Below are 11,732 nucleotides of genomic sequence, written 5' to 3'. Positions count from 1 at the left end.
TAGATCACTTGAGGACAGGAGTTCGAGACAAGCATGGCCAACATAGCAAAACACTATCTCTGCTAAAAATATAAAAATTAGCTGGGCGTGGTGGCATATGCCTGTAATCCTAGCTACTCAGGAGGCTGAGGAACAAGAATAACTTGAACCTGGGAGGCAGAGGTTGCAGTGAGCCGAGATTACCCCACTGCACACCAGCCTGGGTGATCGAGCAAGATTATGTCAAATAAATAAATTAATTAATAAAGCCCAGAACCTGATGGCTTCACTGCTGAATTCTGCCAAACATTTAAAGAAGAAATAATATCCCGCCAGGCACAGTGGCTCACACTTGTAATCCCAGCATTTTGGGAGGCTGAGGCAGGTGGATCACTTCAGGTTAGGAGTTCAAGACCAGCCTGGCCAACATGGTGAAACCCCATCTCTACTAAAAATGCAAAAATTAGCTTGGTGTGGTGGTGGACGCCTGTAATCCTAGCTACTCAGGAGGCTGAGGCAGGAGAATCCCTAGAACCCAGGAGGCGGAGGTTGCAGTGAGCCCAGATGGCACCACTGCACTCCAGCCAGCCTGGGCAACAGAGTGAGTCTGTCTTTAAAAAAGAAAAAATAATAATACGAATTCTATTCAAGCAAGTGCTTCAAAAAATTTGAAGAGAAGGGAATACTTCTAAACTTATTCTAGAAAGTCAGCATTACTCTGGTACCAAAACTAGACAAAGACACAACAAAAAAGAAAACTACAGGCCAATATCATGCATAAACATAGATGCAAAAATTCTCAACAAAGTACTAGTGAACTAAATTCAACAACATGTTAAAAAATAATTCACCATGATCAAGTAAAATTCATCCCAGGAATTCAAGGATGATTCAACACATGCAAATCAATAAATGTGATACATTACATTAACAGAACCAAGAACAGAAGCCATATGACCATTTCAATAGATATTGAAAAATCATCCAATAAAATTCAACACACCTTTATAGTAAAAACCCTCAGCAAACTGGGTATAGAAGAAACATACCTCAAAATAACATAGGATAGTTGACAAACACACAGCTAACGTTGTATATTGAAAGCCTTTCTTCTAACATGTGGAATAAGACAAGGATGCTCACTTTTCACCACTTTTATTTAACATAATATTGAAAGTCCTGGCAGAGCAATTAAGCAAGGGAAAAAAATAAAGAGCATTAAAATTGGAAAGAAAGAAATCATAGCCTTGTTCACAGATGACATGAACTTACACTTAGAAAAACCTAAAGACTCCACCAAAAAACTGCTAGAACTGGTAAACTAATTTAGTAAGTTGCTGGATACAAACGCAATGTACAAAAATTAGTAGCATTTATATATGTCAATGGTGAATAATCTGAAAAAGAAATCAAGAAAGCAATCTCATTTACAATAGCTACAAAAATTTGAAATACATAGGAATCAATTTAGACAAATACATGAAAAATTTTGATATGGTTTAGATGTTTGTCCTCTCCAAATCTCATGTGGAAATGTGACCTCCAATGTTGGAGGTGGGCCTAGTGGGAGGTGTTTTGGTCATGGGGATGGAACCTTCATGAATGACTTGGTATTGTCCTGCAGTAATGAGTGAGTTCTCAGTCTATGAGTTCATGTGAGATCTGGTTGTTTAAAAGAGCCTGGCGCTTCCTCCCTCTCACTCTTGCTTCCTTTCTCACCATGATTTGCTTGCTCTCTCTTTGCCTTATGCCATGATTGGAAGCTTCCTGAGGCCCTCATCAGAAGCAGATGCTGCTGCCATGCTTCCTGTACAACCTGTAGAACCATGAGTAAAAGTAAACCTCAGGAGGGGCCACTCTGAAAGTAGGCCCAGCTGTTCTGATGCAATTCAGAAACTCTAACTATACTAAAATCTGTAACCCATCTCAGTTCCAAATTTTGGACTGAGTAGTCCCAGCCAAATTGAGACAGTAATTCTGATCTCCTCAAAGTGGTAAGCATAGGAAAACGCTGTGAAGGTGTAGAAATAAGCATTGTGACAAGAAAAATGTCTACCAAATCCGTGATATTACTACTTTGCATTAGGTTTAGAAAAAAACTGAAATCATCATGGTAATTTGTATGTATTATTTGTTTCTCAAGGCATTTGAAATACTTTGGAGACTGTCATGTTAGAGAATCTGGCACATTATGGTTGTGATTAATTTGAAATAGTTAAGAGGATTTGATATTCATTTTGTCACTTATTTTGAAATATTAAAAATGTTGAATGATAATAGATTTGGATATTTTAAAATGTGTAAAATAATTTGATTATTTTGTGATCAGTATTGAAATTTTTCCAAATAATTTGATTTATGAAAATTTTAGATTAAGACTTAAGTTCTGGGTAAGGAACTTAAATGTGTAGGGTGGTTTTGTCATAAAGAAATGAAAGCTTGTCTTATTAAGAATTTGATGAGCAGCCTGGGTAACAGAGCGAGACTCCGTCTCAAAAAAAAAAAAAAAAAAAAAGAATTTGATGAGAAGGTAGGGTATACTATGTTGATGGCTATGGTTTGACATGCCCAGGAAACCCAAGTATCCAATTTCATTAATATATCTTCCAAAAACAGATGTTAAATACCTTTTAAAGAAGAACTCTGCTGTTAGCTGCTAAGGTTAAAAACTTAAAAATTTTCAGGCTGGGCGTGGTGGCTAATGCCTGTAATCTCAGCACTTTGGGAGGCCAAGGTGGCTGGATCACCGGAGGTCAGAAGTTTGAGACCAGCCTGGGCAACATGGTGAAATCCCATCTCTAATAAAAATACAAAAATTAGCTGTTGAACCCTGGAGGTGGAGGTTGTAGTGAGCTGAGATCGTGCCACTGCACTCCAGCCTGAGCAACAGAGTAAGACTCCATCTCAAAATAAATAAACAAATAAATAATTACATAAAGTGATTTGAGGAATGGGGATGAACGAAAGTTCCCTTGTGTTTGCTGGAATCTGAAAGGCTTTTTGATGGAGTGACTTTTGAGAAGGGTCCTGAGGAATGAGACAGTGGGTAGAGGGGAGAGAAGGGCATTTTAGGCAAAGGAAAGGGATTGAGTTTTTTCAGGGGATGCGAGAGGTCTAATGTGACTGGATTGACTGAGGGGTTATAGTGGGGGAGGTGGGCTGTGAGGAGCCATGGGTGTGTCTTGGGCAGGAAGGAGACATTTTGATTTCACAAATACTTATGGAGCTTGATGAGCCATGCATAGCACAGGCACTAGACTCAAAAGGCCACAGGAGGGAGAGTTTCAGAGGCTCCACGGGGCCTTTGACAATGCTGAGGTGGGGATCCAAGTCAGATTCCAAGGAGAAAGTGGCTATTGTGGAGGTGGAGCTCCCATGCAAAGAAGGCCTGAGTTAAGAAATCTTAAAAATAGCAGAAAAGCCAGTTCTAGTGTGGGGGCTGGAAGGGGCAGCAGAAGAACCCCCTTGCAATTCTGAGTAGAGTTTTGCGCGGCCATGACCCTTTCCTCTGCCTCCCACACACTACATTCTTGTCCTCTTTTCTTGTTTCCTAGCCCCTCAGGCTGTAGCTGTGTTTGTTCAGCACAGGTTTGCAGATAAGCTCAGGAAACCTGAAGCCGAGGTGATAGGGGAGGAGAGGAACCCAGTATTTGCTGAGCACCGACTAAATGCCAGGTCCTGGTTGTCCTGTTTAATCCTCACAACCCCCTGTGAGGTGGGCATTTTATAGAAGAGCAAACAGGCCGGAAGAGTTGAAGTACTGTCACGCGTGTTAATGGTGGGGATAGGTTCTGAGAAATGCGTTGGTGTTGTGGGAACATCAGAGTTTCAGAGTGTACTTCACAAACACACTACTCCACCCTGGCTAGACAGCATAGCCTACTGCTCCCGGGTGGCAAACCTGCGCAGTGGGGGACTGTGCTGAATACTGTAGGCCATTGGAACACAGTAGTAAGTATTCATGTATCTAAGCGTAGCTAAAGATAGAAAAAACACAGTCAAAATATGGGTCCAGGCACAGTGGCTCACGCCTGTAATCCCAGCACTCTGGGAGGCCGAGGCAGGCGGGTCACTTTAGGTTAGGAGCTTGAGACCAGCCTAGCCAACATGGCGAAACCCCATCTCTACTAAAGTTACAAAAATTAGCCGGGCATGGTGGCGCACACTTGTAGTCCCAGCTACTCTGGGGGCTGAGGCAGGAGAATCGCTTGAACTCGGGAGGTGGAGGTTGCAGTGAACAGGGATACCATCACTGCACTCCAGCCTGGGTGACAGAGCGAGACTTTGTCTCAAAAAACAAAAAACAAAAACAAAATACGGTATTATCACCTTCTGGGACCACTAGATGGGTCCCTCATTGACGGAAACACAGAGTGGGACTGCAATTTGCCCAAGGTCATGTTTTGAGGAAGATGGCCGAGTTCTACCCGCTTTCCCACACTTGCACTACTCCTATCCTTGGATCTCCTGGAGGACTACACAGTCCCTTGAACTTCCCCCCCTTTTTTTTTTCTCCCAGTCTCACTGCCCCCTTTGGCCTCTTTTCCCTTTCTACCCAGCCTAAATTCAAGGTTGGTCACAGGGACTCTCACCAGTGTCAAACCGTGCAGATCACCTCTGCTGACCGAGGCTTGGGACTGTGACAGAGCCCACTGGGTGCCCTTGGGGTCAGGGGTTCCACAGTGCACAATTCCAGGAAATGCCATCACTAATGTAGTCCATGTGAATGGCATCTCCTGGTGTTATGCAGTTTACGCAGCCTAAGCCCCTGTATGCCAGGTCCCTGACAAGGCTCTTTCCTTCTTCCTTCCCTCCATCCCTTCCTTCCCTCTTCCTTTCCCTTCCCCACGTTTTCTTTCTTTTCTTTCTTTCTTTCCTTCCTTCTTCCTTTCTTTCCTTCCTTTTTTCTCTCTCTCTCTTCTCTCTCTCTCTTTCTTTCTTTCTGGAACCAGTAAACAATATGGGGAAAGGACATACGTGAGATCAAGGCTATGGCCTACATGATAAGACCTGGCTACCTGGTGCATCCTTGCTCCTTACATAAGCACAGCTGAAGTTCATTCTCCTTTTTTCTGTTTTTTTTTTTTTTTTTTTAATTAAATTAAATTAAATTTTTTTAGACAGAGTCTTGCTCTGTCGCCCAGGCTGGAGTGCAGTGGCATGATCTCGGCTCACTCCTCACTGCAACCTCTGCCTCCTTGACTCAAGCAATTGTCCTGCCTCAGCCTCCTGAGTAGCTGGGGTTACAGGCGCCTGCCACAACACCCGGTTAATTTTTAAATATATTTAGTAGAGACGGGTTTTCTTCACGTTGGCCAGGCTGGTCTTGAATGAAATTCATTATTATATGCAGTCTGCACAGAGCAAGAAATCTTCCAGGCCAGGGAACAAGAAGCATAGGCCTGCTGCCTTTCACACACATTTTTTTTTTTTTTTTTTTTTTTAGGCTAACAGGTACCAGAAGCCCAGAGCCTTCTATTTTGTACAAATCTGTAGTGAATGTACTTCTCAGTCAGGGCTGTGGGGACCAAACCTTCCCCAACCTGATGCGTGCCATCCTGCAGCTCTCCAGATGAGTGGGACGCATGGGTGTGGTTTCCCTCAGAGTGTCTGACTATGGGGTGACAGCTATATGGTCTGCCTTTATATCTGCCTGACAGTTTCCTTATCATGTCCCTTAGCATGATTTTTTTTCATCCCCTTGCGGGTTTTTTTTTTTTTTTTTTGACAGGGTTTCACTTTTGTTGCCCAGGCTGGAGTGCAATGGCACCATCTCGGCTCACTGCAACCTCCACCTCCCGGGTTCAAGCAATTCTCCTGCTTCAGCCTCCCAAGTAACTGGGACTATAGGCATGCACCACCACGTCCAGCTAATTTTTTGTATTTAGTAGAGATGGGGTTTCACCGTATTGGTCAGGCTGGTCTAGAACTCCTGACTTCAGATGATCCACCCACCTCGGCCTCCCAAAGTGCTGTGATTACAGGCTTGAGCCACTGAGCCTGGCCCCCTTTGTGGTTGAGTGTTCCCAATCAGCCTTCATGGGTGGGGCTCGCAGGTTCATGCTCTCCTGGCTCCCAGATGCCAGTGGAAGCCACTGCCAGCTCAGGACGCTGTGGCAGTGAGATTTTCAGCAGTGGCACAGGGCCGGCGCCCAGCATGAGCTTCCTCCCTCCCTGAGGATCGATTCTCTGGGGAAATATTTGATTGCAGAGGCCAAGGGATGACCATCTACTCCCCTTGCAGCAATATCATCATTAGACTGCAATTTGTATTGTCCTTGATCTCCCTCTCTTTTTTTATTTTTAGAGACGATGTTTCGCCATGTTGACCAGGCTAGTCATGAACTCCTGGCCTCAAGTGATCCGCCTGCGTCAGCCTTCCAAAGTGCTGGGATCAGAGGCATGAGCCACTGTGCCTGGCCTTGTCCTTGATCTCTTTCTGCCACCCACTCTGTTCCCTGGATGCTCTGAAATGACCTGTCAGGCTGCCCATGCTTTGGTGAGGATAGGCATTACATTACATTAGTTGGATGTAAATTTGGCTGGGGCAAAAGAGACCCAGAATAAATTGGTTTAAAACCAGAGAACTGGTTTTCTTTTGTGTGTAGAAGTTCGAGTTGGTATGGAGGCTCTGCTTCATGGAACCATCAGTGGGGCAGGCTCCTTCTTTTTTTTTTTGAGACGGAGTCTCGCTGTCGCCCAGGCTGGAGTGCGGTGGCCAGATCTCGGCTCACTGCAAGCTCCGCCTCCCGGGTTTACACCATTCTCCTGCCTCAGCCTCCAGAGTAGCTGGGACTACAGGCGCCTGCCACCTCGCCCGGCTAGTTTTTTTGTATTTTTTAGTAGAGACGGGGTTTCACCGTGTTAGCCAGGATGGTCTCGATCTCCTGACCTCGTGATCCGCCCGCCTCGGCCTCCCAAAGTGCTGGGATTACAGGCTTGAGCCACCGCGCCCAGCCTAGGGCAGGCTCCTTCTATCTTTCCATTCCACCTTTCTTGGGGTCATGTCCTTGTGTGTATGTGGGGGTGGTATTGCAGCCAGTGGGAAGGGGAGAGGAAAAGGGAAGGAGAACCCTGTCCCTGTGAGTGTGTGACCTGGAAGGGATGGGAAGCACTTATGTTCACATCCCATTGAGGAATGTTTCTGTCTGTGAGAGAGGGTGGGAAGTGTGGTCTTATTCAGGGGAGCAGGTGCCCCCTGAATTCTAATCTCTGCCACAGGCCAGTTCCGTAGTGTTGGGCTGTGTTCTCAGGACCTCTGTTTCCATAGGTTGTACTTGCAGGCTTCCCTCTGGTTGTGCAACAATATTACTGCCTCCTCCTGAGAGCCTGGTGACATCTCCTCTGCAAAAGCTTCTCTCCTTGTCCAAACTCCAGCCAGGTTCCTCTGAGCCCCCTTCTCTATTAGGCCTCAACCTTGGCTTATAAAGATTTGAACAAACATTATCATAGTCTCTAACAACTCATCCCTGTGGTGACCCTAGGGCCCCCGTCACTGCCTGCTTCAAGTGCCTACTTGAGAAAACTCAAGGTTGTCAGAAGAATTTACTGTTTGTTCCAGCCAACAACAGAAGACAGGGCCCCTGCCTTCCAGTCTCTGTGGGAATACAGGAGCCTAACTTCAATAAGCCCCTGTCAATAAACCCAGATGGGTTTCCAATGGACAAAACCCTCTCCCCACATTCTATAATTTCTCACTTCCATGACTTGCTTACCCTCTCCCTATCCCCTCATTCTTCCTTTCTTTATTTGACATGGAGTCTTTCTCTATTGCCCAGACTGGAGTGCAGTGATGGGATCTCGGCTCACTGCAACCTCTGCCTCCCAGGTTCAAGCGATTCTCCCACCTCAGCCTCCTGAGTAGCTGGGACTACAGGCTGCGTCACTACAGCTGGCTAATTTTTGTTTTTTGTTTTTTTTTGGTAGAGATGAAAAAAAAAATGTTGGCCAGGCTGGTCTCAATCTCTTGATCTCCAGTGATGCGACCGTCTCGGCCTCCCAGTGCTGGGATTACAGGCATGAGCCACCATACCGGGCCCCCTCATTCTCCCTTGAAAGCACCCAGTCACCTCTGCACAAATCAAAATCAGCTCATGCTGGACTCCTTTCCTGATTGCAATAGTGCATTACTGGCAAAAATCTGTCCTTGTCATTTACTAGTGTCCGGCTTTGTTTGTCATTGACATGTCTCCCCATTCTTCCCTTGGCAGGGCTGGATTTCAAGATTCTCCCAGACCATTCTAGAGGGAAGGTGACTTCGAGATTATGGGATGCTGTCTGTCCAGAGTCTGCTATTCCCTTAGATGTGGTGTGAGACCCACTTTCACAGATTCTATAGTCACTGCTGTGGAAGTGCAGAAAAGTATTTAAGGGCGTAATGTCCACATTCAGCCCACACCCACTCCCCATTCTGAGCTGCCACTAAGGAAAGGTGAATTGATCCCCCTTCCTACCTACTTATGGCTCTTGTCTGCTCCTCTTGCTTTTGTAGAAAGCATGTTTTATGGCTTAGATTGGGGTGCTGGTGTGTGTCTGTGTCTCTTGAAGTACTGCATCTTTTACTTACCCCGCTGCCTGCTACAGATGATATACTGGGGAGAAAGTTCAGACTGTATCCCGAGATGGGGGGCAATCCTACACATCGAGGATGATAAGTTGAGTTCCTTGATCAGAGCAGAAGTTGCCATTTCCCACATGCCGGGACGTGGTCACTGGCAAGGCCTCCAGTGGTAACTGCAGCATCCCCTCAAACAACCTGGTGATGTTCTGAAGTGCAATGGTCTCTTCTGGCAGTGTTCTACTGTTTACATATGTACCGCCCTATCTGGCATGTTGTTGCTCACACTAATATATCAGTGTGTGTGGAGGTTGAAGCAACTCCAACTTGCATGCTTTTGCATGCTAATCCATCATGTTGACTTCTGATTAACCCCAGGTCTGTGAATGCCTCTAAAATTTCTATTTTTATCCACTATTCCTCATTTAAGAGCTAGTATTTCCTGCCTCAGGTGGAAACAACCTTGATGTTTTGCATAAATTACAGACTATGATGTACGTAGCATTCTTATCTTTTCCTGGAAGGTTGACTTTGTGCTGCACATTCCTTATTGAACACATAGATCCTATTTCTGTAGTATATAAGCCCTGGGTCTTGGGGGTAACAGTGCAGAGGTCTACCTGTCTTGCTGCTGCCCAAGACCATGCTTCTGTCCATAAGTTCCCAATAAATCACCCTCTACTGACAAATTGGGTTTGTCTGCCTTATTCTTTGATTTCTTGGCTCCTTTGGGTGTTGCTTTGTATATTTGACTCTTTCATGAAACAGTGTGAGATCTATATATCATCCATTGGTCAAGTGAAGGCCCAGTTGGGTCCTAGTCTCATTGTTTGGTGCATCACAGGGGACAGGACTGCGTCCAGGGACATGTCCAGGCACTCCCTGCTTTATCTTTGGATGCTGGATCGTGATCTCAGCTCCAGAGCAGCTGCGTGGTAAACCTTCAACATCCTGATTCCTTCTGAACATTAAGTCCACCCAGTAAAGAGATCCACTCAAGGATTTCAATGGCTCAGTGGGATGCCCTCCTTAGGAAAGCCATTGACCTAAAGTCTGGGGTATTGGTCAGCTCTTCATGGTCTCACATCTGCTCCTACCTCTAAGGAAATCTCCTTGATTACCCAATGTTGTGTCTTCTAGGTCCCTCAGCACTCTCATCCCCATCATGATGGCTCTGGGATTTCTGTCAATATTTGGGTTACGATTTCCTCTTGGTAGCTGCTTCAGAGACCACTGGGCTTAGTGTCTGAGCCCTCATTGGTCAGAGTACATGCTCCTGGCGTGGTCTTGGGTCTTGGCATCCTGGCCTATTCCTGGGGCAAAGTGTGGCATCCTTTTATTAATATTTAATTTAAGAATTAAATATTCTTAAATTAAAATTAATTCTTAAATTAAATTCACTGTAATCATCTTAAACACCTTTTTGGCCAAAGTGGTTATTTACTTATTTGCTAACTTAGTCACTTTTTTAGGCCTTGGGAATATCATAGAGAAGGAAATAAAGAGCTAATATGGGCTGGTGTTATCAAAACCCCTGCCTCTCTGTATTTTTAACAGGGATATTAAGAAGTGTTGGCTGTCTCTGATGGGTGGGCAACTTGAGGGTTGCCAAGGTGCCTCCCCCACCCTCATGGTGGGTCTCTACACTGACACTTCAATCGGGTACCACTACCCCATCTCCTCGAGTGTCTGACTGGTTTGCTTCTATGGCAGCTGCCCTCACTTTGTTCAGGCTTTGTGCTGGCCTCTGTGGTGAGAGAGTGAGGTGCCCTCTGAAACCCTTGCTCTAATCAAAGGCCTGTTCTTGAGATGATGATTTCATCTGAAGCACCTGAATTCTCAGTGCACTTTGTCTATACCTTGACGTGGGCTTACGTGTCCAGGTGGTCTTGAGTTTAAGACCTTACCCCTGGCAGTGCACCTCTTTCTGCTTTTGCAAGTCCTTGCTAGGGGTATCAGGGATGTAGATGGACATTGCCCCTCCTTTCTCATCTTCATCAACAACACGTTGTTGTCCTGGCCTTGGGTGCTGGGTTTGGCCACTGTGCCTTCATCAGTTTCCCTCTGGACTGCCCCCATTACTGGAGCTGAGCTGGAAGACCTTCCATTGCTTGCATTTTTGTTTTCAAACTCCCTTCAAGCTCACCTGTCCCTCCTGTAGTTGTCAGCACTAGAGCAGCCAGTGCTAGGGAGGTGGAGTCCAGTGAAGGAATGGTGAGAGCAGGCTGGGCAGCTCTATGGAACACTCCTTTGAAACTGGGAGGTCAATAGCACCATAAACTGCCTTCTGCTCCTGAGCCCTGGGCTTGTGGGCTGTCCCAGTGCCTGAGGAGTGCACCTGGGGTTTAGTTTTCCCAGGCCAGGGATGGTAACCAATTGGTCAATTCAGCAAAAGTCCCACCCCAAAAGCTGGAGTAACCCTATTAAGATTCCTCTACCTGGTGTGTGCATTCACTCCCATGTCCCCCCTGCCCCCAGGCTTGCTGCTCCGAATCAGTGAGCCACCCTCTAGGACAGGCTGACTGGAGCCATAGCCTTCTCCCTGTCTCTTCAACCTCAGCTGTCCAGACCTCTGGGTCCGGTCCAGTGCTCAGCGGTTACTCCCACAGGGCTCACACAGCCCAAGTGCCTTTCAGGCCATCTCTGCAACAGGCTGTGGGGAGCCTTTTGCTCTCCTTGAACTTTCCTTGTGCCTGTGTGGAACTGCAAGGTCTTTCTGACAAAATCCTGCCAATGTCTGCCAAAAAGGATCTGCCAGCCACAAAGGCTGGGCTAACTTTGATATGTTGTTTTCACTTCGTTTTATTGGCAAACAGCACCCAGGCTGTGCAAAGACCATTCGCGAGGGCAGGGATAGCAGTGGGAAGGTCTTATAGCTCCCTGTCCTGTGTCCTGCTTCCTCATGGAGCAACCCCAGGGACTCTGTGGTTGAAGCAGCCTTAGGGAGGGCGCGGTCTGCCAGGTCAAGTTCTTTTGAGGGTCTCTCCTTCCCTGGTTTCTGTGGCTTTCATAGGGGAGAAGTGATACACCCATCACAAGGTTCATGGCTGACGCTCCTATAAAAAATATAATAGATTAACAAGAATGTGTATGACAGAAACAATTTTCCCTTAAGGAGCTTGCACATACAGAGAGAGCAGGACCCTGAGCTAACCAGTGTGGCAGTTTCTTTTTTCTTTTATGAGACGGAGTCTTG

At 46.1% G+C, this 11,732-nt stretch overlaps 1 protein-coding gene across 2 annotated transcripts in view; it reads right to left on the bottom strand.

The window, feature by feature from the left end:
- Window positions 1–6,748: 6,748 nt before the first annotated feature.
- The window catches only part of LOC139358657 (acyl-coenzyme A synthetase ACSM3, mitochondrial-like), a 145,026-nt gene continuing 140,042 nt past the window's right edge, over window positions 6,749–11,732 (bottom strand). Inside the window, exon 9 of one of the 2 annotated variants that reach the window (XM_071079971.1) lies at window positions 6,749–11,592. In XM_071079971.1, coding sequence (XP_070936072.1) covers window positions 11,544–11,592 — 49 coding nt within the window. In that variant the 3' untranslated portion in view covers window positions 6,749–11,543. The remainder of the gene's footprint in view (window positions 11,593–11,732) is intronic. The other variant, XR_011613852.1, reaches the window with a different exon arrangement.

This window comes from Macaca nemestrina, chromosome 15 (assembly GCF_043159975.1).
Source record: "Macaca nemestrina isolate mMacNem1 chromosome 15, mMacNem.hap1, whole genome shotgun sequence".
In the NCBI taxonomy this organism is placed as follows: Eukaryota; Metazoa; Chordata; class Mammalia; order Primates; family Cercopithecidae; genus Macaca; species Macaca nemestrina.
This window is presented reverse-complemented; position numbering and strand designations above follow the sequence as displayed.